The 27,669-nt window shown below is 48.0% G+C and overlaps 1 protein-coding gene across 1 annotated transcript; it reads right to left on the minus strand.

Moving 5' to 3' along the window:
* Positions 1-468: 468 nt before the first annotated feature.
* Positions 469-27,534, minus strand: dennd2c (DENN/MADD domain containing 2C). Its single transcript, XM_056594579.1, has 19 exons — positions 27,197-27,534; positions 20,561-21,706; positions 18,704-18,819; positions 17,435-17,556; positions 17,031-17,201; positions 14,859-14,937; positions 14,551-14,592; positions 14,270-14,454; positions 13,605-13,714; positions 12,758-12,827; positions 11,233-11,310; positions 9,997-10,137; positions 8,924-9,072; positions 8,019-8,196; positions 7,661-7,702; positions 6,180-6,297; positions 4,541-4,792; positions 3,921-4,001; positions 469-3,348 (listed from the first exon to the last, which is right to left on the minus strand). Exons 2-19 carry the CDS (start codon positions 21,502-21,504, stop codon positions 3,317-3,319), a joined length of 2,910 nt encoding a protein of 969 aa, XP_056450554.1. The 5' UTR covers positions 21,505-21,706; positions 27,197-27,534; the 3' UTR covers positions 469-3,316.
* Between the last annotated feature and the right edge of the window lie 135 nt (positions 27,535-27,669).

A 27,669-nucleotide genomic window follows, 5' to 3' on the forward strand; every position in this document is an offset into this window, starting at 1 on the left:
TTTTGCGGATTGAAATGTCATTTGAATATCGCAACACACGGAGCGTGGCGAAGTGGATTGCAATCACGGGGACGCTATAGCTTTTCAATTTGTGTAAAGGAACTCAAAGAATTTGACAAAATGTTATTCTATTTGTATTGTTATAACTTTTGCAAATTGAATTGAGGATTGCATTGTCCCTTTGCATGTTAAAATACACTTTGAATAACGTATTTACAAATTACATTATAAAATTGCATAATGAATTGTCAAATGCATAATGTAATTCCAAATTGCATTGCCATTTGAATTTTGCTACATATATGCTTCCATACATAATGCCACCAGGTGTGATTAGCCGTTACAAGCCGTTTGAAAATGTGCAGCTTCTGACATCACAGGTGGGCGTGTCCACCTAGATGTGCGCCGTCATACATCTAGGTGGACACGCCCACCTGTGATGTCAGAAGCTGCACATTTTCAAAACGGCTTGTAACGGCTAATCACATTCACACCTGGTGGTATAATATGTCCCCTTTAACTGAACTGTAACGTTATATGTTTGGCTCCAAATAGCCTAATTACAGTACTGATAACGTTTATGGTGTTAGTGGTTACGTTCACCCCCCCCAACCCTAGCCAGGAGTGTAGCATCAAATAGTAGGCCCTCTATACAATAATTTTTCTTTAACAATACTTTAGTTAAATAAAGATGTTATATCAATCAATTAAGCTCAATACAAAGGAAAGAGCAGTTTCTTTATATTGACTGCTAACAATGGTGTGTTGGTCATACAGAAGATAAGGAAAAAATTGCTATTCAATTATTCTGCCACATCATTCAGCCCTAGTTTTCCTTCACCCATTATGGACATTTAAGTGAAAAGGCTGTACTTAAAGTAAATATATATTCTAATTTGATCCTACTGTGCACTTGATTTTGATCAATACAAATAATAGTGCAAAGTGATAATCTTAAAATAGATGATAGACTGTCTTTTTAGCATACATTTTTTTTAAACAGGTAAGTAAGTGGTCTTGAAGAGGATTCATTTTTTTCTGTCGCGGTCCTGACTGTCTCTCATTTGGACTCGACCAAGGTGGTCTAGACTACAGCTCTGCCTTTTTCTTAGCACATTTGTAGCATGCTCCTTTTTTCTGTACTGCTCCCTGGATGGCCCTAGCATCTCTCCACACTCGCTACACTACTATAGCCATGATCCAGCATGTTCGGGCCGTGATGATCTCACTGGTTCACCTTTTTTAATGATGCATTTATTATGGGATGGTGCCCTAGGCATCCTGCAATATTGCCCAGAGGAAGTGCCGCCTAACCCAATAATATCAAAGTGTTTTGTGGAGTCCATGCAAGTCATTTATTTATAAGTTGGTCAACAGGCACATGTCAGTTGGTATTCATTGAATTTCAGGAAGGATGTTTCTAACAGCTTTGTGCAAGCCTCGCAAAACTTCTACATGTGCCGATCATAGCCAACCGGTTTGTCTCTCATTTACCGCCTACATGATAAGACGACCATGTGCAGACATTTGTGAGGACCAGGGAGTTCATTTATAAGAGATGGAAGTTGAGGTTATGCCATAGCGTATGCCAAACCTTTATTTTTAGAGAGAAGCCTATGAATGAACAAATGTTTCAAATGTGCAGCTTTCTGCTCACCCATTGTTCTTAACAGTACGGTAGTACCCGAAGGAATTGTTGGTTGCTGCAATTTTGGTTAATAGATTTTTTATTTTTGGGTCGTGATTTAACGACACATGAGGGTCCTGAGGCTAGACCGGTTTAGAACCACTGCCTCGAACTGCCCTCCAATACACAACCCTGGAACAACCACTAGGAGGCGACATTGAGCACAAATACAATTTGTGCTCAATGCTGTTTCTGTGATGCCAAACAAGTATAAGAAATACGTAAAATTAAAAGTAATATAAAAAAATACTGTACATTGGATCATGACATTGTGCAAAGTACACGTAATTATTTACAACTCCAGTCTGAAGGAAGTCTATTCAGAGGAAGGTCCACAAAATTGGTCAACCGAAGTAACCAAACAAATCATTGGATGTAAACAGAGCAAATAAACCAAAAATCAAACAAATCAATGCAAGATTTAGAAAAGCCTTTTCAAAACAAGGAATGCGACAAAAATAGTGGTTTTTTAAATGAACGTCACATTTCTACAGAGCAGTATAAATATTTGCCATGGTCTTATGTACTCAAAACATTTAAATGGATATTTAGTCAAATTTACACGTTTCTGCTCAAACAGAGCTGAATCAAAGACAACATTCTTTGAGGTCTTATTCCATCCATAAAATACATTCAAAAATCATACCATGAAAGTATAACTATTTACACAACACATAATGGCTGACTGCTAATGGTGTTTTTCACCGGCGATACCGTTTCAGAGTCCATGATTTGAGGGGCAGGCTGATACACAGTACCGCTCTGATCCATAACTTCGACTGAACAGTACACACTTGGAACGGGAGTTTGGGAATGTTAGTAGACATGTAAACAACCTCCTTTGTGAACATTATAAACAACATGAAGTACGTTTTTTGTGTTATCTGACACTAAAAATCATTATGGGTAGCTAATGAGTTGTAATAACTATTTGAAGTTACTCTTGAGTTTATTAGCAGCTATTTAGGATTATTAACAAAATCGAGTGACTGAGGAATTTTAGTATCCGATTTTTCCTTAAATTTAGCTGGAAATATGAGGTTACTATCTGTTACTCCAATATTATCAGGTTATGCGCGAGATGATCAACTGTTATTCTGAGATTATGAATTTGCACTGCAAGATTATCAACTATAAATCTGAGATTATTAAGTGTTACTCTAATTTCTAATTTTCCAGGTTTCTTCCCCTGACTTTATCTTTGGCTGAAGTTCAGTTCAGTCCTCCATTAGCCAATAAACAACAAGATCGATAGTTAGCCAACCAACTAATGAACTAGAGCCATAGTTAGCCAAACCGCTAATGAACTAGATGGATATTTAGCCAAACCGCTAATGAACTAGATGGATAGTTAGCCAAATCGCTAATGAACTAGATTGATAAATAGCCAAACCGCTAATGAACTAGATCGATAGCTAGCCAAACCGCTAATGAACTAGATCGATAGCTTACCATACCGCTAATGAACTAGATCGATAGCTAGCCAAACCGCCAGGAAGCTAAAGGCCCCATAGTCTGAAGGACACTTTGCTGCTGCCATTCAAACTTTCTTCCACGTCGTTGTCCTTCTCAGACAGACTCAGTGCTCCTCTTCATCATGTCTCGGAGGCATGGAGGTGTGATCCAAGATCACTTCATCTGGAGGAACTTCATCTTGCTTCCTGGGAGGGGCGCCAACCACAAACATCATCTCTATTTTTTATTTGGACTAGCATAGCGACTCTTTGTTTTTGTATTAGTGTAGTTGCAAATCAAACACACTTATGGCTTTTTTATTCAAGCCTCATTATTACTTAATTTTGATATTAAGTCTTATGTGTTTTGCTTTTTCTCGCTACACAGACAACCTTTGCCTTGTTGTGAGCACCTCATTGTACAGAACGACTCAGTGTTTCCCACACATTGACGAGACTATGGCGGCCCGCCATAGTCTAATTTCGGCCGCCATAGTCTCTGCGTGCACATGAATTATTATTATTATTAAAAAAAAAAAAAAAATTTTTTTTTTTTTTTTTTTGCTCAGGCGAAGTTTGAAGACATACACCCCCCCCCCCCCCCCCGTCAACAATCAACAATCGCCCCATACCAGCCCCCTTCCCCCCCCCCCCCATAGTCTCCAAAATTTCTGTGGGAAACACTGCGACTGTATGTTTAACTGCACTTTTGACCAGAGAACTTGACTGGATGTTAAACATTGAAATAGGGACAAGGTGAGGAGGGCAGCAGCTCTCACCTAGTCCTTTAAGGAACCGGTTCACACCGGTGGGCTCCGGGTACGACTCCAGATACTCTGCTGCCCTCGCTTCAAACAGACCTGAGGGAACAGAGGTGTGATTCAGGACGACTCGACTGTTGATGGCGTGCTTCGACTGACCAGGCGATTCGCATCGAATTCAACAATTAGTTGAAGGTGTGTAATGGGAGCAGGGAAAAGAGAAACTTTTGAGTGCATGTTGTGTCACAGCATGAAGCAGGATGCTAGTCTGGTGCATCAACTTGTCTGGCATCAGGCCTTCAAGGGGAGTGCACTACAAGCATGGCGCCTCTAGGGGGCGGAACTGAGATGAGATTGGTCGTTCTTCATTCCAGCACGTCATGTAGGTGGTGGAATGAAGTTTTGAACACAGGGAAAGTGGGTGAGGGAGCAGGAAATAAACTCAAAGATGTTTACAGATAGACGGAGGGCCTCGTGGGGTTAAATACTTATGATTTGATTCAGGGAATAAAGGCGATAAATAGATAAAGAGAGTTGGTGAAAAGCAACCAGTTGCAGGTGTCCATCATGTCTCTTCGCTACAACTCCAGAACATCGACCTGCCTCTCTGCGACCGGTGGACCTTTGGCCCCGCCTACCTTTCCCCGCCCCGCCCCCACCCTTGCGCAGCTCCTTGTCCTGGATGAAGCCGGCGAACATCTGGGTCTCCATGAAGAGCTGCAGGAACTGCCGCACGCCGCGGGACGGGTGCGACTTGCGGAAGGCGTCGCGCTGCAGCTCGCAGGTGCCGGACGACGCCTCGGCCATGTGCAGCGGGTAGTGGCCCACCAGCTCCACGAAGAGACGCACGAAGGCCTCCGACACCAGAGCGCTCAGCTGCTCGCTGCGGTCTGGGGACGGGCGGCAGGGACACCGGGGTTAGACGGCGGCGGTGTGGTCCGCAAGTTCAGGTCACACAGTTTAAAATGAACTAGTTCATGGTCATGGTTCACAATTTTGAACTAAGTTCACAGTCCCAGAAAATGAACTGCTCACATTCATTTATTTTTTTAAATTATATTCTACATTTACATTTAGGGCCGTATTCTATTATTTTTCCGGAGAACCTCCTAATACCCATCCAGCCCCAGCCCCCCAATCGTTGCGACTGCTCACGGCCCAAACTAAATTAATTACTGTATACTACTGTAGAATCAAGATTACTAAAGCCAAGAAAAAAACAATGCGAGTATATGTTTTACCTAGAGCTGTCAGTTAAACGCATTATTAACGGCGTTAACGCAAACCAATTTTTATCGCGCGATTAACACAAATCCCTAACCCTAAAATGAGAAAAATTAATGGGACAAAGAAATCAAGGGATATTTAGCATTGAAAAAAGAATTGCGATTAATCGCGAGTTAACAATGGCGTTAATGAGATTAATCACGATTAAATATTTTAATCGCTTGACAGCACTAGTTTTACCCCTTAAACAATGTGCAGACAGTATTAATGCAGACAGTGAAACACCGAGCTATCCACAGCGGCCGGTCAGTTTGACTTGGGTGGAGGAACTTTGCAGCTGTTGGCTCAAATGCTTATCTTGACGACCGTCTTTATGTCGCAAATATTTCCGACACAAGACTGGTCGGATGCTTCAATTCGACGTCTTTTTAAATTCGTGGCCGATGTGGCTGACGTTCAGACTTTTACCGTTCAAATCTGTACTCTCTTTCAAATATTCATATGCACTATTGGCTTCAGCGGTAGCTACGTTATTTATTTTTCATGTCGCTCGCAGTTAGCCCACGGGAGCCGGTAAACAGTGTGTGAGCGTCGAGTACGTTCAGTTCACCGTTCACCAAATATATGAGCGCGTTCAATGAATGCCGCTCTTTTAGCGCGTTCATGCACCCCACTGGCTGGCAGCACGAGGTCTCTGCTGAGGTCCTCGCGGAGGTATAGGAGGACCCGGGGACTGTAGGCCTCGCGTCGGTCTCTCAGCAAGGGTCATGGCCACGGCGCACCGTTCTCATGTTACATCAGATTAAAACTATACCTCAGGACAATGACCATGTTAGGCTGTTGATATTATAGTGTGCACACCCAGCAAAGAAATGTCAAACCTCGTGGCAACTGGCCTCTCAATGGGGGTTCAGGACGATAGTGAAACTCGGTATGCTAACAACACGCTAGCACACCATGCATAGCATTACATTTATACCACAGAATAAAAGCAGAATTTGAGTCTCTGAATGGACTCATTCCCACATGGGACCCAGGACGGGGACTGACCTCCAGGGCTGGCCCCCTCCTGCTCCGCCTCCTGCCCCAGGATCAGCTCTCTCTCCTCCAGCACCTGCTGCAGCGCCGCCTGCAGCTTACTGGGCAGGATGCAGTCCTCGTCCCCCAGCTGGTGCATCATGGGAGATGGAGTCAAATGGATATTACTTGACAAGCTAAGCGAAGCTGCAGAATCCTTGAACGCAAATGGCGCTCGACTAAACTTGAGGTCTTTCATCTTGCATGGCACAACAGTCTGCTCGCCTATAAGGGTGCACTGACTACTGCCAGGAACGCCTACTTTTCCAGTATCATCAACTTGAATAGAAACAATCCCAAAAGAGTCTGACTCAGAAACAGACTCAGACCTTAGGCTCCTCCATCGTGGCAGGTCAATTCATGGATTTCTTTGAGAATAAGATTCAATCGATTAGAGAGGAAATTCATGCTTGCCGTGCAACTTGTCCTACACATCCTGCGGGGCAGGATGGGGTCCTGCCCAGTAGGATGGGGAACTCTGATGCAACTCTCCTGGAGTTCAAGGCAATTCCTCTGGTTGAATTTGAAAGGGGGATAAAGGCATCGAAACCAACAACTTGTATGTTGGATCCTCCAAGGTTCTCAAGGAACTTCTTCCCACGGTGGTGCCTGCAATCCTCTCGCTTATTAATCTCTCACTTTCCACAGGAATTGTTCCCTCCAATTTCAAGGCTGCGGTGATAAAACCTCTCCAATCTTGCGTTTGGAACATAGGAGTGTGACAACGTTCCCACTATGTATTTTTCCGTTCTAATTCACTATTCTGTCTGTTCTAGCGTGTTGCGGTGACTGGACTGGATGCCTGGACTCTCCTCATGGTTAACCGGCCAGCACCACATCACCAATTTAATACGATGTGAACGTATTTACCTGTATGTCAATTATGGCACCCATTGCACTCCTGACCATCCCTGGAAGAAGGGATCCCCAACTATTTGTTTCTTCTCTAGATTTCTTTCTTGCTTTGCAAGGGAGATTTTTTCTTGCCCATGTGGGGGCTTGGGTAAAGGGGGGTGTCATAAATATTTGGCCCGTTAAGCCCTTGGAGACTGTAATGGTGATTAAGGGCTGTACAAATGAAATTGAATTGAAATTGAATTGAAAAATTGTAACCGGTGTATTAGAGTTGGAGGGAGGGTGTGCACTGTGTCAGGTGACGTTTACTACATTGGTTGGAGTTCAACTATAGAGTTCTACTATACATTACACTATTATTGTGTAAACTCGACCCTCCACCATTATTGTTACAACATTTTCCAAAGCAATGTTCGAGTATGGAATGTGGAATTTGTCCCTGTCACTTTGAAGTGCATTGTGGGTAAAAGAAAACCAGACAGGTTCAGGCAAGGGCTTCATACCGGCCTCCTATTGATTCTAGCTGACGGACCCGTCATCCCCTTTTATAAGGTTACAAACACACACAACACACACACAACACACACACTCATACACACCTGAACGACAAACTTGTTCGCACACAGATCCACAATTAGCACCTGAAGAGGAAAGAAGAAATATAATTTCAAAATCATACCATACAAAGTATAACTATTTACATTGTTATGTAAATAGTTTGACTTTAAACCAAATTATGCTACGTCTTTGATAAATTACTTTGTACTTTTTGTCTTGTATGCATTTACCGGTCGAAAAAATTATCAATAATATAACATCTCAAACTATAAACAAATGTCTTGTTCTTGTTGTGTTGTTTCCCTTGTTAAGCACTTTGTGTTACCGTTATGAACGACAAACGCACAATACACCAAGTTGCATTTGATAAAACATTGCATCATTCTAGGAGCAACGGACCTCCTCGATGGGCAGCTCCAGCAGCTGAGGCAGGCAGGGAGCCAGCGCCCCCATGAGGAAGGGGGTGGGAGAGCAGCTGATGTCCAACATGCTGGCCGGAAGCACTGGGACAAAGGTGTGCTGCCATATGAAAGGGTAGAGCAGCGCCAGCACTGCATGGCTACACCGCGACAACACGCTATGGGGACAGAGGATATGCTAGTTAGCTACACCGCGACAACACACTATGGGGACAGAGGATATGCTAGTTAGCTACACCGCGACAACACACTATGGGGACAGAGGATATGCTAGTTAGCTAAACCGCGACAACACACTATGGGGACAGAGGATATGCTAGTTAGCTACACCGCGACAACAAACTAAGGGGACAGAGGATATGCTAGTTAGCTACACCACAACACACTTAGGGGAGAGAAGATATGCTAGTTAGCTAAACCACGCAGCACACTAAGCGGACAGAGGATATGCTAGTTAGCTACACCGTGACAACACCCTGGGAGGACAGAAGATAAGCTAGTTAGCTTAACTGACAACCACAGTAGGATACACCAGTAAGCTACGACAGGTATCTGCTACTGTAACCTATGGACTGAGCTTCTGCACATTCTCCAGCTAGCAGTTCTCCTATGGAATACAGCTAGCTAGCTAGCTAGCTAGCTAGCGAGGCTTGGCTGAGGGTCGGTTGGAATCAAAGGCATTGTCAGCTGCTAGCATCCTAGCTAATTAGCTAACTTTTTGTCCATTTTTGCTCTTGTCGGAATCAGGATTTTAATTCTTAGAATATATTCACATAAATATATATATATGAATACCCGCTGTCATATTCAATCAATGTTTCCGTTTAAAATCGTCCAATAAGCTTGTGCGGAGCGCGGTGAGTGACCAATGGCGGCGCTGCGTACCCCAGCTTGTCAGCGATGAAGATGACCCTGCGCTCCAGCAGCAGGGAGCTGAAGACCTGCAGCAGCCGCTCCACGCTCAGGCACTGCAGAAGGGTCCGGAAGTCCACGTGCTCCAGCCGGGAGTCCACCGGCCGACACAGGGTCAGCACCTGGGGAGCCAATCGGAGCAGCCCTTTCATTCTAGTGAACTGTGCTTTGTTCCTATTTCTAACCCGTGATTTTGAGGCGCTTTCAGATGCGTTCTGTGGTTGATAAGGTGGCACTTTGTTGATTCTAGAGGGGAAGTGGAAATCAATCCACCAGTTTCAGTGCCTTGCTCAACCAGTTGAATTAAACAAGACCACAACCTTGTGGATGCAACTGTTATCCAATCAGAATTAAAAAGGAAAATATAACTAATATAGTACAGCAGTGAAACTAGTGTGAGACCATGGTATTAAACAGTAGTGACGCTAGAGTGAGACCATGGTATTAAACAGTAGTGACACTAGAGTGAGACCATGGTATTAAACAGTAGTGACAATAGTGTGAGACCATGGTATTAAACAGTAGTGACAATAGTGTGAGACCATGGTATTAAACAGTAGTGACACTAGAGTGAGACCATGGTATTAAACAGTAGTGACACTAGTGAGACCATGGTATAAAACAGTAGTGACACTAGAGTGAGACCGTGGTATTAAACAGTAGTGACACTAGAGTGAGACCATGGCATTAAACAGTAGTACTAGTGACACTAGAGTGAGACCATGGTATTAAACAGTAGTGACACTAGTGTGAGACCATGGTATTAAACAGTAGTGACACTAGAGTGAGACCATGGTATTAAACAGTAGTGACACTAGAGTGAGACCATGGTATTAAACAGTAGTGACACTAGTGAGACCATGGTATTAAACAGTAGTGGCACTAGAGTGAGACCATGGTATTAAACAGTAGTGACACCAGAGTGAGACCATGGTATCAAACAGTAGTGACAATAGTGTGTGCAAATCTGATTATTTCTGGCGCTTTATATCTGAATGTAGTTCTACAGCGGCTTCAAAAGAACTACAACTCCCAGTAAGGCTCACCTCGTTGCCGGAGCCGGGCAGGAAGCTCTTGACGGTGATTGTGCGGCCAGGGGCGGGGAACGGGGCCTCCATCACGCTGCGCATGAAGGGGTGAACGAGGGCTGGACAGATCTCTCTCCGTCTCTCCACCTCTACCAGGATCTACACACACACACACACACACACACACACACGTTTAATTACACACCTTGATGAAAGAGTAGCACGGCCCTTAGACGGGATTTGTAAATGCAGGGCAAGGTGCACCTATTGTGTGTGTGTGTGTGTGTGTGTGTGTGTGTGTGTGTGTGTGTGTGTGTGTGTGTGTGTGTGTGTGTGTGTGTGTGTGTGTGTGTGTGTGTGTGTGTGTGTGTGTGTGTGTGGAGAGAACCTGTTCGCCTGCACCCCTCCCAGAAGGAGAGGGATTATTTCCTCCCGTCCCTCTTCTCTCTGAACCTGTCAGACACAAAAGCTCTGAGGGCGTGGCCTCTCCCACCTGTTCTACTGGGGATTACAGCTGGACCTCAGCCAATAGCAGCTCAGCCTCACCCTGAACACTCCCCTGACGACACCAGAGGTCAGAGGCCCTGCCTGTAGAGGTGGGATGCTCTGTCTGGTTTAGGGGTCGTGTGATTGGTCAATGAGCTAGGTGCTGTGTGATTGGTCAACCAGACAGGTGCTGTGTGATTGGTCAATAAGATGGTTGCCGTGTGAATTGTCAATCACCCAGGTGCAGCGTGATTGGTCAATGAGCTAGGTGCCGTGTGATTGGTCAATCGGCCAGGTGTTGTGTAATTGGTCAATCAGCCAGGTGCCATGTGAATGGTCAACCTGATAGGTGCTGTGTGATTGGTCAATCAGACAGGTGCTGTGTGATTGGTCAATCAGCCAGGTGCCATGTGATTGGTCAATCAGCCAGGTGCCTTGTGATTGGTCACTCAGCCAGGTGCAGCGTGATTGGTCAATCAGCCGGGTGCTGTGTGATTGGTCCATAAGATGGGTGCCATTTGATTGGTCAATCAGCCAGATGCAGCCTGATTGGTCAATCAGCCGGGTGCTGTGTGATTGGTCAATAAAATTAGCTTTGTGTGATTGGTCAGCCAGGTGCCGTGTGATTGCTCAATAAGATGAGCGCCGTGTGATTGGTCAGCCAGGTGCTGTGTGATTGGTCAATATAAGAGGAGTGCCGTGTGATTGGTAGACCAGCGAGGTGCCGTGTGATTGGTCAGGCGTCCCGGTGGTGGGCGGGGTTCTCACCTTAGCGAACAGGTTGAAGCAGCCCAGCTGGCTGACCATGCAGTGGACCTCCGGGAGGCGCTTCCCCTTCCCACTGGGCTGAAAGGCACACAGGTCTGGTGGTGAGCGGCTGGCCCAGAGGCCACGGGATCGAACCCCGATGGGCGCAGGCTCATGGTGGAAGACCATGTTAGCATTGGGCTAGGCTCACGGTGGAAGACCATGTTAGCATTGAACTAGGCTCAGGGTGGAAGACCATGTTAGCATTGGGCTAGGCTCACGGTGGAAGACCATGTTAGCATTGGGCTAGGCTCACGGTGGAAGACCATGTTAGCATTGGGCTAGGCTCACGGTGGAAGACCATGTTAGCATTGAACTAGGCTCACGGTGGAAGACAATGTTAGCATTGGGCTAGGCTCACGGTGGAAGACCATGTTAGCATTGGGCTAGGCTCAAGGTGGAAGACCATGTTAGCATTGGGCTAGGCTCACGGTGGAAGACCATGTTAGCATTGGGCTAGGCTCACAGTGGAAGACCATGTTAGCATTGGGCTAGGCTCACAGTGGAAGACCATGGAGCACAGGGCCATTCACACTGAGCTGGCCGCAGTTTCCTTGTAAAACCGGAAATGTCAACAGAAAGACAAAGTGAATCAGCCCTTTTCCACAAGGAGGCCAACAAGTGTGAGGACTCTGCAGCCGTCATGATGTCTTCATCTACATTTAGCAGGAGTTGGATCAAAGACACAAGTGAGGCCAAGACCGGTCCCAGGGTACAGTCACTATTGTATAGACTGTACAAACTAAATAATCCTTATTAGGTTGGATAGCAATAATCGTTTATGCATCACCTACCCCACTCCATCTCTCTCACACACACACACACACACACACACGCAAGCACACACACTCTAGAAATACTCACTCACACACAAACCACACACTTTTACACACACACAACCCACAAACATAAACAACACTGTCTATCGCACAACACACAAAACCGTCTCACGCACGCACACACGATGAGTCACACACCAACTAGGGACTCACCAGGATCACACACGATGAGTCACACACTAACTAGGGACTCACCAGGATCACACACGATGAGTCACACACTAACTAGGGACTCACCAGGATCACACACGATGAGTCACACACTAACTAGGGACTCACCAGGATCACACACGATGAGTCACACACTAACTAGGGACTCACCAGGATCACACACGATGAGTCACACACTAACTAGGACTCACCAGATCACACGATGAGTCACACACTAACTAGGGACTCACCAGGATCAACACGATGAGGCACACTACTAGGGACTCACCAGGATCACACACGATGAGTCACACTAACTAGGGACTCACCAGGATCACACACGATGAGTCACACACTAACTAGGGACTCACCAGGATCACACACGATGAGTCACACACTAACTAGGGACTCACCAGGATCACACACGATGAGTCACACACTAACTAGGGACTCACCAGGATCACACACGATGAGTCACACACTAACTAGGGACTCACCAGGATCTTGCGACAGTAGCAGAACCAGCGACTGCCATCCTCACCCGTCAGAACAAAGGAGAAGGTCTCACTAGGGGAGGGGGAGGGGGGGAGGAGAGAGAGAGAGAGAGAGAGAGAGAGAGAGAGAGAGAGAGAGAGAGAGAGAGAGAGAGAGAGAGAGAGAGAGAGAGAGAGAGAGAGAGAGAGAGAGCGAGAGAGCTGAGAGAGAGAGAGAGAGAGCGGAGAGAGAGAGACAGAGAGAGAGAGAGACGAGAGAGAGAGAGAGACAGAGACAGAGACAGAGACAGGGAGAGAGACAGGAGAGACAGAGACAGGGGAGAGAGAGAGAGAGAGAGAGAGAGAGAGAGAGAGAGAGAGAGAGAGAGAGAGAGAGAGAGAGACAGAGACAGGGAGAGAGAGAGAGACAGAGAGAGGGAGAGACAGGGAGAGAGAGAGAGGGAGAGACAAGGAGAGAGAGAGGGAGAGAGACAGAGACAGAGAGGGAGGGAGAGACAGGAGAGAGAGAGAGAGAGAGAGGGAGAGAGAGACAGAGAGGGAGAGACAGAGACAGAGAGAGGGAGAGGGAGAGAGAGAGACAGACAGACCGAGTGAGACAGAGACACAGACAGACAGACAGACAGACAGACAGACAGACAGACAGACAGACAGACAGACAGACAGACAGACAGACAGACAGACAGACAGACAGACAGACAGACAGACAGACAGACAGACAGACAGACAGACAGAGGGAAAGAGAATTAATCAAAGGTTACAATTTCATGTAATATAATATTCTGAACAGACTTTTATCATTCCAAGAACTCTGACGTAGTAGGGCTGGGGCCAGCGGCCGAGCCTCAGGTACCTGGTCATGTCCGAAGACGGCTTCCAGTCTAGCGCGTCGGGGAAGCAGAAGCGAGGGATGGCCTTTAGTCGGTCCTCAGCCTCCTTGGTGTGACGAGACGGCTTCTCGAACTGGAACACATCACAGAGCGTTACTGGGGGCCGAATGTAACACTTTACTAGGAGTAGTATGTAACACTTTACTAGGGGCATTATGTAACACTTTACTAGGGGCAGTATGTAACACTTTACTAGGGGGCAGTATGTAACACTTTACTAGGGGGCAGTATGTAACACTTTACTAGGGGGCAGTATGTAACACTTACTAGGGGGCAGTATGGAACACTTACTAGGGGACAGTATGGAACACTTACTAGGGGACAGTATGGAACACTTCACACTTCACGACTCAGCACTGAATCAAAATGTCGTGTTCCTGACTCCTCTCCTAACCACTTGTTCCCGAATGTACCCGTTCATATTCACACTGTAGAGGGTGAGGGCATTCACTGGGAACACACAAAGCAGACATCCCCCAGTGGAGGGGAGTGGCATCCCATAGACACTGGCTTCACTGGATTGTCTACCTCCCATGCCTGTGTGCGTGTGCGTGCGTGCGTGCGTGCGTGCGTGCGTGCGTGTGTGTGTGTGTGTGTGTGTGTGTGTCCGAGGGCGCGCGTGCGGTACCATCTTGGGGAACTGCTGAGTGATTTCGGGGGAGTAGGTGTTTCCGGAGGACCCCTTTCTGAGCGACACCACCACGAAGATCTGGAAGAGCTGCTGCTGCTGGTTCTGGATCAGGTCCCGCTCCAGGGTTCGGTACCCGGGCCGGCGCCGCAGCGTGGACTGGACGTACACCGTCCTCCTGGAGTCTGGAGCCACAAGCCAACGCCCGGGTCAGGGGACTGGGGTACAGCGCATGGATGACCTTTGACCTGGGGTCAATTAGAGCGGTTCTACAGCGGTACCTTTAGGGTCTTCAGGGTCACTCTCGGTTCCACTGGTCTCCTCTGGAGGGAGGGAGGGGGGGAGAGAGGGAGAGACAGAGAGACAGAGAGACAGAGAGACAGAGAGAGAGACAGATGGAGAGGGAGAGGGAGAGACAGAGAGAGTAGTTACAATCCAACACAGTTGGTCCATTGTTAACCAGCCTGAGGATGGTGGTTGATTGGCAGCTGGCCAAGAGCATGTCCAGTCCACCATGAGCCTCAAATTAGAGTGTGGCGCGTGTGGCTTCGTGTGTGTGTCTGTGTGTGTGTGTCTGTGTGTGTGTTACCTCGCACAGCGTTTCCCTGGTTCTTCACCCTCTTCCTCCCTCGCTTGGCGTCGAAGATGGTCTCGATCTTGCTGATGTACTGCGTCACAGAGAATCCCACAGAGAACCGATCAATCACCACACACAATAACACACACACACACACACACACACACACACACACACACACACACACAGTGAGACAGTCTCACACACACACGCACAGACACACTGAGACACAGTCACACACACACACATACACACGGTCACACACACAGTGAGACAGTCATACACACAGACACACTGAGACAGTCACACACACACACATACACACAGACACACCGAGACACAGTAATACACACACACGCACACACACACACACAGACACAGTAACACACACACACACACACACACACACACACACACCTTGACCCCTCTCGGGTCAAGACCCCCGCTGGCTCGGTGAATGACACTGAGGCGTTCTTCAGACAGTGGGCAGAAAATAATCTCCAGCCTCTCATTCCGGCATTCCTGCTCGGTGGTCCTCCTCAAGAGGAGGCTGATTGAGGAACGTTTGAGGCTGGGCCCCGGTCATGTGACCAGACGACTATCTCTCGGCACGAGACAGGAAGTAGATGAACACCACAGATGCGCTGAACAGGAAGCTGAAACTGAGACCCAGTAGTGGGTTGCCTGGGCAAAGCAAGTCCGGGCACACGGTCATCACACCATCCGTGTGCGTCTACTTCGGTCCGATCGTCCTCAAATGGGAATAACCCAAGTGTCGTTTCTAGAGGCTCTCCCTGCGATGCGTTCCGAGAAGCTTCTACGTTTATCCTCAAATGAACCGAACCGAGACACTATTTGAAAGGTCACCTCAAAGTCACTACGGGTGATGACAGGTCATTACTTTTAAAACACGCTGCCGTATTCAAAGCCACGTTAATCTCGAGAGCCCCAGAAACTCTACCTTGCGTCCATAGCCCGTCTCCCTCCCCATGTCGGAAGACTCCGCCAGCTTTTCAACTCACTCACGTTCCAAATAAGCTCTCCTCACTCTCACTCTCTCTATTATCCTGTTCCTGCATGTTGCCTCTACTTCCTGTTGTCATCGAGACACTCCCCCCCACCCTCCTCTCCCCTACCCTCTGAAAGCAGACGATTCCATCGATAGTCTCTATGAGAACCGGGCAGATATATATTATATTATTATATATTCTTATAAAGCAGTTTGTCGCACCAATAGACGGAGAGGTGCACTACAGATGGACTCTTCCAAAGGAAAGACAGGTGTGGCTTAGGTCCTGGTACCTGAAGTCCAGGTCTACAGGGTTTTAGTCCAGGTCTAGAGGATTTAGTCCAGGTCTAGAGGGTTTTAGTCCAGGTCTAGAGGGTTTTAGTCCAGGTCTAGAGGGTTTAGTCCAGGTCTAGAGGGTTTGAGGCCAGGTCTAGACGGTTTGAGGCCAGGTCTAGAGGGTTCTAGTCCAGGTTTAGAGGGTTTAGTCCAGGTCTAGAGGGCATAGTCCAGGTCTAGAGGGTTCAGTCCAGGTCTAGAGGGTTTAGTCCAGGTATAGAGGGTTTGAGGCCAGGTATAGAGGGTTTAGTCCAGGTCTAGAGGGTTTGAGGCCAGGTATAGAGGGTTCAGTCCAGGTTTAGAGGGTGGTTTAGACCAAGTCCCAAAGAGTTCAGGGTCTAGGTCTCGAGGACTTTAGTCCGAGGACTAGGAGGTTTATACCCAGGTTCAAATGGTTCAGACCCAGTCTAAAGGGTTAAGGGTCTTTGTGTACAGGGTTTCAGAGCCAGGGCTGGAGGGTTCTAGACCCAGGTCTAAAGTGCTGGGCGTCGAGGTCTGGAGGGTTCTAGACCCAGGTCTAAAGTGCTGGGCATCGAGGTCTGGAGGGTTCTAGACCCAGGTCTAAAGTGTTGGGCGTCGAGGTCTAGAGGGTTCTAGACCCAGGTCTAAAGGGTGGGGGGTCGAGGTCTAGATGGTTCTAGACCCAGGTCTAAAGGGTGGGAGGTCGAGGTCTAGAGGGTTCTAGACCCAGGTCTAAAGGGTGGGGGGTCGAGGTCTAGAGGGTTCTAGACCCAGGTCTAAAGGGTGGGGGGGTCGAGGTCTAGAGCGTTTTAGACCCAGGTCTAAAGGGTTGGGGGACTAGAGGGTTGGGGGTCTAGAAGGTCCTGGGGGGGTCTTACCTGAGCCTGGGTTGGGGGCTGCCGGGGTACCCTCTGGGTGGCCGAGCGCCGGGGGCCGGCCGGTTTGGGGGTGTCCAGCAGCGCTGAGACGTTGGGGGGCAGGGTCTGCTGGGACCCCTTCCTGTTCGGCCGGGGTGGGTGGTCTCGCAGGGTGTGGGGCTTGGACGACGCCTGACGGGTCCAAACCGGTTGGGTTTCAATTAGTCTTGAGTCACAACTAGTTCCTCCTCCACTGCCCTGAAGGGGGGTACTCTAAGCCTGGTCCACATTTAATACCAGTAGATATACGTTATTACATCACTATGATCGATCTCCTCTCGTATAGAGGCCTCCACCACCCAGTGAGGTCTTTGAGAGGACGTAGCCCCCAGCACACCACCCAGACACCCCTATTCCGTCCATACCTTGGGCCCCCGTTGGTTGTCCCTTTGGGAGAGGGTGGAGGGCCGAGGTCGGGCCCTTCCCAGAGGGAGGCACATGGGGGACAGCTTGACGTCCTCGTAGGGGCTCTCCCTGGGGCCCTCAGCTGGAGCGGGGGGGGGGGGGGGGGGGGTGGGGGGGGGGGGGGGGGAAAGGGGGAAAGGTCAGAGGTTAGGGTAACAGCTGTGGTGCAGTATCACACGAAACACGTTGGAGCAGTCAAAGAGAACCCCGCCCCGGGGTCAGCAGCCAATAGGCAACATGATGACGACGGAAACAAAGATGAAGACAAGACGGGTTCAAACCGGATCGTCTCCCTTTAAGCTGACCCCATAGAACTAAGTGTTTCCAGGACTGAAAATTAAGCCATACAATGCAACTATGTCATGTTCCGATTTTTGCACGGTATCGTCAATACAGGATTTCCCAAAACTGCATGTCAGAGCAATGAACGAGTGCTATGGCAGGAAGGGGCGATGCCATTAGCAGCCATTAGATCCCAGACGTGGAAACGTCTGTTCAGCGGTAATGCACTGCATTGATTCAGACCCACCCAGTGAGTCTCAGGAGTCAATAGAACATTATGGAAGGATCTCTGCTCAGTCATCTACCATGAGAAGACCATCTACTATAAGACCTGTCTGTGGTCATCTACTATAAGACCTGTCTGTGGTCATCTACCATGAGAAGACCAGACCTGTCTGTGGTCATCTTCTATAAGACCTGTCTGTGGTCATCTACTATAAGACCTGTCTGTTGTCATCTTCTATAAGACCTGTCTGTTGTCATCTTCTATAAAACCTGTCTGTGGTCATCTACTATAAGACCTGTCTGTGGTAATCTACTATAAGACCTGTCTGTGGTCGTCTACTATAAGACCTGTCTGTGGTCATCATCTATAAAACCTGTCTGTGGTCATCTTCTATAAAACCTGTCTGTGGTCATCTACTATAAGACCTGTCTGTGGTCATCTACTATAAGACCTGTCTGTGGTCATCTTCTATAAGACCTGTCTGTGGTCATCTTCTATAAGACCTGTCTGTTGTCATCTTCTATAAAACCTGTCTGTGGTCATTCTACTATAAGACTGTCTGTGGTAATCTACTATAAGACCTGTCTGTGGTCGTCTACTATAAGACCTGTCTGTGGTCATCTACTATAAGACCTGTCTGTGGTAATCTACTATAAGACCTGTCTGTGGTCATCTTCTATAAGACCCGTCTGTGGTCATCCCTCCACGTTCAGGGACCTACAGATGATGTCTTCGTAGATGTTGTCGTCCGAGTAGGCGTGGTAGAGGCCCTCCTCGTCTCCCAGCATGCCTTGCTTCACAGTGATGTGCGACGCGTCCTCGTACTCAAAGGACTTCCTGCACAGGTGGTGAGGAAGAGGAGGTGAGGAAGAGGAGGGGACGAGGGGCCAGCCTGTCTAGTTGAATCTGTCCCGCCTTGATGTGGAAACAATTTGTCTGATCAATCTATTCAACATAGCAGGAAAGGTTCCTGTTAGCACAGTGACAGAGATAGCACCTAGCGAGTACCAAAAATAAAGAAGAGATCTTATTGCATCTGAATACAACCTCCATTATGACTATAACCTGTTTTACTGACGCTTTTACCCAAAGGGACGTAGAGTTAGGGCTGAGTCGATTCATCCATAAACCGACTGTCAGAAAATGCAGTGAATCCAATATGGATAATCGATCAATTATTCAAGTCATTCCTCAAACACAAATAACAAACATATGCTCATTAATTTGCATTTATAATCAAATATTTGGTTCATGGATCATAATAAAATGATGATCCAGCATTGTTATAGCTTTGTAATAGCTTTGTTTCTTGGCTGCTTGTCGGATAAAGCAAGCTCTTTCAAAACATCATTTTGGACTATGGTAACTTAGTGTTGAGATTTTAAAGCCTAAAGGATTAAACCATCAAGCGAGAGTGAGGTGTTTGCCAATCTAGGTCTGCGTCTTGGCTACAGAGTGGAGTGGAGAGACAATGAAGAGTTAACCACTGTTTGGCTGTAGAAAGCCAAGGCTCAACCCCAGGAGTGGAGGAACTGGGCCACCAAAGATGACATCACACCTGGAATCCAGCCAACATCCAGACACGAACGGTTCCATCACCCCTTCAACCCCTGGTTATATCCCTGTTCCCTAGTTTCATCTGCACTAGAACCCCTGTTCCCTGGTTCTGTCCTTGTTCCCTAGTTCTACCCGCACTAGAACCCCTGTTCCCTAGTTCTATCCGCACTAGAACCCCTGTTCCCTAGTTCTATCCGCACTAGAACCCCTGTTCCCTAGTTCTACCCGCACTAGAACCCTTGTTTCTCACCATTCCAAAAGCAAACCAATTTAAAGACTAGAGCACCATTCCTAAAGTGAAGTTTCTTTTGGCTAAAACATTTCTTATAAGCCTTGTATGAGAATGTGTCATATTATATAAACGATTCCAGATACAGATGTGACCAATTATATCATCCTTAGATATTACTCCCAACAAGTTAGAGAGAGAAAATAAAATGGACAAATGCACAAAAAGGTACTAAATACACAGGGAGGCTGATACACACTGGTTCCACCAAACGGCAACAGTACAGCAGATCGTCTGCCTAGGTCAAAGCGACCACACTCATCTCTAGACGCAGCACATCTGGAACGCAGTGCTGTGTTGGAAGTGAACTTGTTCACAGACTTGCTACGCAACCAGCAAGCAAGAGTATACAAGCACCAGTTCACCTGCCGAGCGACGAAAAGGTGCTCCGCTCATCTGTTCTTGTTGTAGACTCACACATAATGTACATAATGTACATAATGTACGCACTTATTGTATGATGTACATCCTGGCACTTATTGTATGTTGTACGTCTTCACTTAAACGTAGTACTTAGCGTTGTGTAGCGTCTCATCCTAGCTATCTTTGTTGTGTGCGGGGAATGGGTTAACCTAGCGATTGTTAGTGCTTGGCACTTTGTTCTATGAACTTCCCTACTGTACTGACAGCGATTTATTGTAGTTTCTCCCGCCTTACAAATGTACTCATCGTAAGTCGCTCTGGATAAAAGCGTCTGCTAAACGCCCCGGATGTGAACGGGGAGCCACTCACCTGTTCTTGTTGTACCGTGACAGCCCGTTGGTCCTGTCCCCGGGGCAGGGTGGGGGGGGGAAGTCGGGCGGCCGGGCTATTATCCTGCCCCCCCTGGAGTCCGAGACCCCCTGGCCCGGCGCCGCAGCCCCGCCCCTGGTCTCCAGGTACTGGAACGTCCTCAGGGGTTTGGGGGGCGGCTGGGGGGTCTCCGGGGGTCCCAGGCCCTTCTCCCAGAGCAGCTTGTTCCCCTCCAGCCTCCGCCAGAACCCCCGGCTGGTGTAGAAGTTCCCCGCGGGCATGTTGTCGTCGTCGGGGTCCGGGTCGTCCCTGGGGGGGTGCTCGGGCTGGGGCTGGGGCACCGGCCGGCTGGGGGTGTACCGGAAGTCTTCGGCCGGGGCGGTGGCTTGTTTACCTGAGGGGGCCGTGGTCTGGGGGACCCCCTTGGGGGACGACCGGAGAGCTGGGGAGAGCGAGAGCCTCTTGTCCGGGACGGAGGTGGATATTCCCGGGGAGTCTCTCTGGAAGGGCTCCGACCTCCGCCCGACCGGTTTGAGTCCTGTCGCTTCTTGGGTTTCCCGGAAATCCAAGGCCAGGCTTTTGGTTTTGCAAAGGGTCGCTTTCTGTGAGGGGTCTCGAAGGGCATCGTCCCCACCCGCACCACCACCACCACCAGCACCAGCACCACTACCACCACCACCACGACCAAGGAGGTCTGCGGACAGAGCTCGGGTGAAGGCGGGGGGGCGGGGCTTGCCGACGGCGGCGGGCTGACTGCGGCCCTCCCACTGAGAGATCTTCTGCCGTATGTTGGAGCCCAGCTCCGTGGGGGGGGCCACCCCCCCGTGGGGCAGCCAGGCGGGGCTGGCCTGCTTCTGCATGGCCGCCACCCTGCTCCCCCCTCTCCTCACCTGCTCCAGCGCGCTGTGCAGGGGGGCGACCGCCAGCTCATCCTCATCACTCATCCATTGGTTGAACTCCGGGGCCCGACCAATCAAACGCCGGCGAAGGGGGCACCCTGCCCCGGCCCACTCCCTTATCCCTTATTGGTTGATCCAGCCGGAGTGATTGATGGTCAGGTCTCTCTCGCCCTGAGCTGGGCGCGTCTCCTCGCTGAACCGACTAGCACACGTAGCTGCCTTCCTGCCTGCTCCTTTCACTAACAGCCTGTAAAGGGAAGGGTAAGACACACACAAAGAGCTTCGATCAATCACACGCGGCCGTTAAGGAACAGGTCGCAGCAGCACCCCGGGGAGACGCACTCCGTCAGGCCGTGTCCTGCAGGTGGAGGTGAGGGGTCCCAGACGTACGTTCTCAGCAGGGGGGCCTTCTTCTTAGATTAGGGATCGACCGATATGGATTTCTTTAGGCCCGATACGATATATATTTCTTTCATCAGCCATAGCCGAAGACCAGAACGCCGATACCGATTTTCTTTAGCCGCTATTTGGAGCCGATATTGCTTTTTCTCCCAGAATAAGCATCATAAAAATGACATAATGATGATAACAAATGTTACAATTCTAAATTTAAAAGGGGAACATTTATTGAACTGTCTATAAATCATACCCAAAAAAAAAGTTACGGAAAAACTGAGAAAATCGGCCGATGCCGATACACGTCAAAAAAATCGCAAATATCGGCCGATATATCTGTCGATTACTAGAAGGTCGAAGCCCAGCACTCTACCAGCACCGCCTCACCTCGCCGTAAGCTGGGCCACAGAGGGAGCCTCTCAAAACGCTCATTCATACACGGACAGGAAGGGGGTCCTGAACGGGGATTTCCCAAGAGTACACATTTCATTATCAAAACGCTGCCTCAGCTAGGAGTCGAGTGCAGAAACATATATCAGACACACATATTTGAATGTTTAATCCTAGAACATTGAAATAAAGCGTACAAGTTAAATCCAATGGTAATGTTTACAGTCGCTCTAACAAGGTGAGTGAAACACAAAATGTTTCTACTTCAAACTTCACATCAGCTCAAGGCCAAAACAGACAAACACACCACTATAAGCGTTCTAAGCAGTGATCTGTAGTTCTAAGCAGTGATCTGTAGTTCTAAGCAGTGATCTGTAGTTCTAAGCAGTGATCTGTAGTTCTAAGCAGTGATCTGTAGTTCTAAGCAGTGATCTGTAGTTCTAAGCAGTGATCTGTAGTTCTAAGCAGTGATCTGTAGTTCTAAGCAGTGATCTGTAGTTATAAGCAGCAGTGATCTTTAGTTCTAAGCAGTGATCTGTAGTTCTAAGCAGTGATCTGTAGTTCTAAGCAGTGATCTGTAGCTATAAACAGTGGTATGTTCTAAGTAGTGATCTGTAGTTCTAAGTAGTGATCTGTAGTTATAAGCAGCAGTGATCTTTAGTTCTAAGCAGTGTTCTGTAGTTCTAAGCAGTGATCTGTAGTTCTAAGCAGTGATCTGTAGTTCTAAGCAGTGTTCTGTAGTTCTAAGCAGTGATCTGTAGTTCTAAGCAGTGATCTTTAGTTCTAAGCAGTGATCTGTAGTTCTAAGGAGTGATATGTTCTAAGTAGTGATAAGTAGGTCTTAGCAGTGATCTGTAGTTCTAAGTAGTGATCTGTAGTTCTAGGGAGTGATATGTTCTAAGTAGTGATAAGTAGGTCTTAGCAGTGATCTGTAGTTCTAAGCAGTGATCTGTAGTTCTAAGTAGTGATCTGTAGTTCTAAGCAGTGATCTGTAGTTCTAAGCAGTGATCTGTAGTTCTAAGCAGTGATCTGTAGTTCTAAGCAGTGATCTGTAGTTCTAAGCAGTGATCTGTAGTTCTAAGCAGTGATCTGTAGTTCTAAGCAGTGATCTGTAGTTCTAGGGAGGGATATGTTCTAAGTAGTGATAAGTAGGTCTTAGCAGTGATCTGTAGTTCTAAGTAGTGATCGACCGATATATCAGCCTTTTATTTTATTTGTATTTATTGTGCCATGATTTACAGACAGTTAATTTTTTTAAATTGAGACATTGTAACATTTGTTATCATCGTTGTGTAATTTTTATGATGTAAATTGAGGGAGGCTTAGCCTGGAAATGCAGACCTACATCTAGAAAGCCGTAGGGTCTGGCGACGAGTAATGAACTGGCCCAACTCGAGGGGCCGCACCAAGCATGCATTTGAAAATATCAGAAGAATACAAGGGGTGACGGATCCAGACCAGTGGAGCTAACCAATAGATAAGACTCTTGCCGTATCCGGTCGGTAAAACAGCAACGCTTTTGGCCCGCCTATATTGATACATCGATGTGATTGGTTAATGTTCTGGGCCAGGGTGAGGCCCAAAATATACACGAGTATATTGCTCGTTCCCTGAGTGACTCGCTGAGCAAATTCAATTCGTGCTCTCGCGAGAACCCTGGATTTCAAGGGAAGTATCGGCCCCAAATATCAGCTCAAGAAAATCGGTATCGGTTATCGGCTAAGGCTGATGAAAAAAAATCTGTATCGGCCCTAAAAAATCCATATCGTTCGATCCCTAGTTCTAAGCAGTGATATGTTCTAAGGCTTAGAACATATATAACATATATCACTGCTTAGAATCTAAGCAGTGATCTGTAGCAGTCTCTGTCTCTAAGCAGGACAGAGACCTTAAAGAGTTCTGGAAGGTACAGGTCAAAGTACGTCCCGCTATCATCTGCGTGACACCGACAGGAACATGTCGTTAATCATTGCGTCCTTGACAGATAGAGGGGGAAATCCCCTGAAACGCTGCTAATCTAGACCGCTTGCTCCGTGGTGTTAGCTGGCTACACAGCAGTAAAAATTACAGCCACCAGTAGATGTTTATGGGCATGGAACACACATACACGATGTGTGTGTGTGTGTGTGTGTGTGTGTGTGTGTGTGTGTGTGTGTGTGTGTGTGTGTGTGTGTGACACAGAAGGGGAACACAGAAGATTGTTCCCCTAAAAAGTATGTATTATTAACTCAATTTCCCTTTGGCTTCACAGAAAATATGTATGCATGCATGTTCTGAGCAATACAAAAATACAAGTGCTGTTCTCTTTTCACCCAGCGTTCAGATGAGGACAGACTAAAGTCGGAACTCATCTTGACGTGTCAAGGATTAAGGGAAGCCCCTAAGGCTACTTCTCGTCTACCGTAACCGTCCACAAAGGACGATGCACTTTATTGATCAAACATTCCCACGCCGACCGGTGTATGGCAAGTAAGGCGGAAGTTTGGCGTGACTGGTTGCGACTGGTTCAAACCCTCGAGGTTTACTTTGAACCAGTGACAATAAGCCTGCCAACCCTGAACGTCAACGTGGGATACAGCCATGGGATACCTACCGCCATCATGATTCATGAGTCATGTCGTTGAACATGATAATGTGGAGAATGTATGACCCCATGATTCACATCAACACCACATTCACCCAGTTATCGAGGTGAGGGTCTGAAGTTTTTCTCAAGGGTGTCGGTCGGAGACACATATTGGGGATTGAACTCAAAAACTTTCGGAATGGGGAAAGACTGCTTAATCCCTTGTAGTTAAACGTGACGCATAGTATATACCGACCGCTTCATCACGTCACCAACACCCATAGCAGTCACTGAGGGAGAAGGGTCCCAACTCTGGGAGTCTGTGCCAGGCAGATGTTGGGGAATGAACCCACAACCCAGCTCCTGCCATGGATTGGAGAGAGAGAGAGAGAGATAGATCTCTCTCTCTCTCTCTCTCTCTCTCTCTCTCTCTCTCTCTCTCTCTCTCTCTCTCTCTCCTCTCTCTCTCTCTCTCTCTCTCTCTCTCTCTCTCTCCTCTCTCTCTCTCTCTCTCTCTCTCTCTCTCTCTCTCTCTCTCTCTCTCTCTCTCTCTCTCTCTCTCTCTCTCTCTCTCTCTCGGCCACGTTGCAGGTTACGTCGGAAACGGCTGAGAAAGCATTTCGCTAAACGAGAGACATGGGAAAAAAAGTGTTTCCGCTGAGCACGGTGGAGGGAGGGATTCGAACCCACACCCAAAGCATAGCCCAGCCCAGCTATTCCCGGGGATAATGGGGATAGTCTTTTGTTTGGTCTGACCTAAATGTAACGTATGGTGGAGAGAGGAATGTCCGAATATCACGCATTCACTTACAAACCCTGCAACGTAAATGTGTGTGTGTGTGTGTGTGTGTGTGTGTGTGTGTGTGTGTGTGTGTGTTGTGTGTGTGTGTGTGTGGTGTGTTGTGTGGTGTGGGTGTGATGTGTGTTGTGTGTGTGTGTGTGTGTGTGTGTGTGTGTGTGTGTGTGTGTGTGTGTGTGTGTGTGTGTGGTTACGTAGTAGGCTCCACCGGAATGCCCGTCATGCATTTCCTGAGAGGCAGGAAGGAGGATCAGCAGCTTGGTCCATAATTATGTATTGTGCGATATCCAAACCGCTGCCGTGAAACACGAGCAGCGTTATAACTGCCGTTATTGGGGCCATTCCTTCACACCCTTTCAAACTGCCAGTTTGCACTGACAGCTGGGCGGTTTGTAAACAGACTGGATGACAAACCGCACTGATAACAAACCACACGTCGGTCTAGGATGTGCCGCAACAACGGACAGCAACCCAAATGGTTGCAAAACCAGTGAAACTTCGTGAGTCACCGTGGAAACCAGACAACGTATAGGCCTAGGCCTACATGGGCTGTTACCCTGTCATCGGCTCAGGACTCATTTAAACCCTAATAACACCTTCAAACGCCCAACTCAAGAATTGCTGCAAGTCTGAACTTGTCGTAGAGGTGTTGGCCACAGGAGCCACGGTGCGTCTGGAGAGCGGCGCGGCAGGAGAGGGGCGCGGCAAGAGTGCGGCGCGTTAGCGGTGCGCCACAACAGCGCCTGTGCATTGGCGTAATGACACCCCACTGTCGGCCATCCAACGGATGAACCGGAAAAGACATAATGCGAACATCTTTAAAGCGACCACTAACAACAGAGACAGAGGGATTGGTGTGTGATTCATTCTCTGTTTACTGTGTTATTAACAGGTTAGGATCCGGTTCACCTGGATGAGTGTGATGGGATCATCAGACCCGTTGTTCAAACACCGAAAAGCAATTATGATACTTAGTCGTGGTATGTGATTCGTTCCTTAATTAAATAAATCCAACGTGTGTGTGTGTCTGTGTGTGTGTGTGTGTGTGTGTGTGTGTGTGTGTGTGTGTGTGTGTGTGTGTGTGTGTGTGTGTGTGTGTGTGTGTGTGAGCGAGAGAGAATTAGTTATTGATTTGATTAAATCTTCTCTGGGCCTTTTTTTTTTTATAATTAATTAATACATGTGCTGTAACTAAGCATGGTACACGAATTTATCAACAGTGAAACCTTCGAAAAAGTGACATATTTAGGAGTAAATTAGAACAAATGTCTAACTTTATGTGAATGAATGGCAACACACACACACACACACACACACACACACACACACACACACACACACACACACACACCACACACAACACACACACCACACACACACCCACACACACACACACACCACACACACACACACACACCACACACACACACACACACACACACACACACACACACACACACACACACACACTCGACTCGACAGACAGAAGTCTGCAACTTTGAACCGTTGCGGTCGCGTGTTTACCCAGCGGTGGAGCGAACAGCGAACCTCGAGTGGAGCGTGTGCGGCTGAGAGTGTTCACATACCTCCAACATATCGCAATGACAAAGAAAAGCAGAACACATCCATGTTCGGTCCCCGGGTCCAGGGGAGCGTTAGCTCTCCAACTAGCCTCGTATCCGAGCTGCTGCTCTATCCGCTATCTCCACAAGGAAAGTTTAATCCGACCGACTCGAGCCCGACTCTCGTTTCTGGCGTCCCGCTAGGAGGACGAGATACGCAGTGGGATAAAAAAAAAGAGAGAAAACCCGAACAGAAAAATTGTGATTTGCTGCAAGCGAGCCGATTTCCAAAGCCCCTCTCGGCCGCTCCTCTGCACTGAGCTGCTGTGTGAGAAAGTTGAGTCCGGGATCCTCCACGTTGAGGTGACGTCAACTCCCCCCCCCCCACCTCCGCGTTGGGAGGACGTCAGCACCCTCCCTCCCTCCCTCCCTCCCCAACCCATCTCCTCCCGCTGTCATCGCTGCCAAGTCCCTCGATCTCTCGTTCCTGACTGACA

The sequence above is a fragment of the Gadus chalcogrammus genome, chromosome 1 (genome assembly GCF_026213295.1).
Source record: "Gadus chalcogrammus isolate NIFS_2021 chromosome 1, NIFS_Gcha_1.0, whole genome shotgun sequence".
Taxonomy (NCBI): Eukaryota; Metazoa; Chordata; class Actinopteri; order Gadiformes; family Gadidae; genus Gadus; species Gadus chalcogrammus.

Bases quoted from the DNA above. Each gene is read 5' to 3' on its own strand.
- dennd2c (XM_056594579.1), bottom strand. From the start codon at position 21,504: ATGAGTGATGAGGATGAGCTGGCGGTCGCCCCCCTGCACAGCGCGCTG. The intron at 17,557-18,703 runs GTAGGTCCCTGA...CCCCCGCTCCAG, and splicing joins CATCTACGAAGACATCATCT to CTGAGGGCCCCAGGGAGAGC. The intron at 14,593-14,858 runs GTAACACACACA...CCCTCCCTCCAG, and splicing joins CCAGGGAAACGCTGTGCGAG to AGGAGACCAGTGGAACCGAG.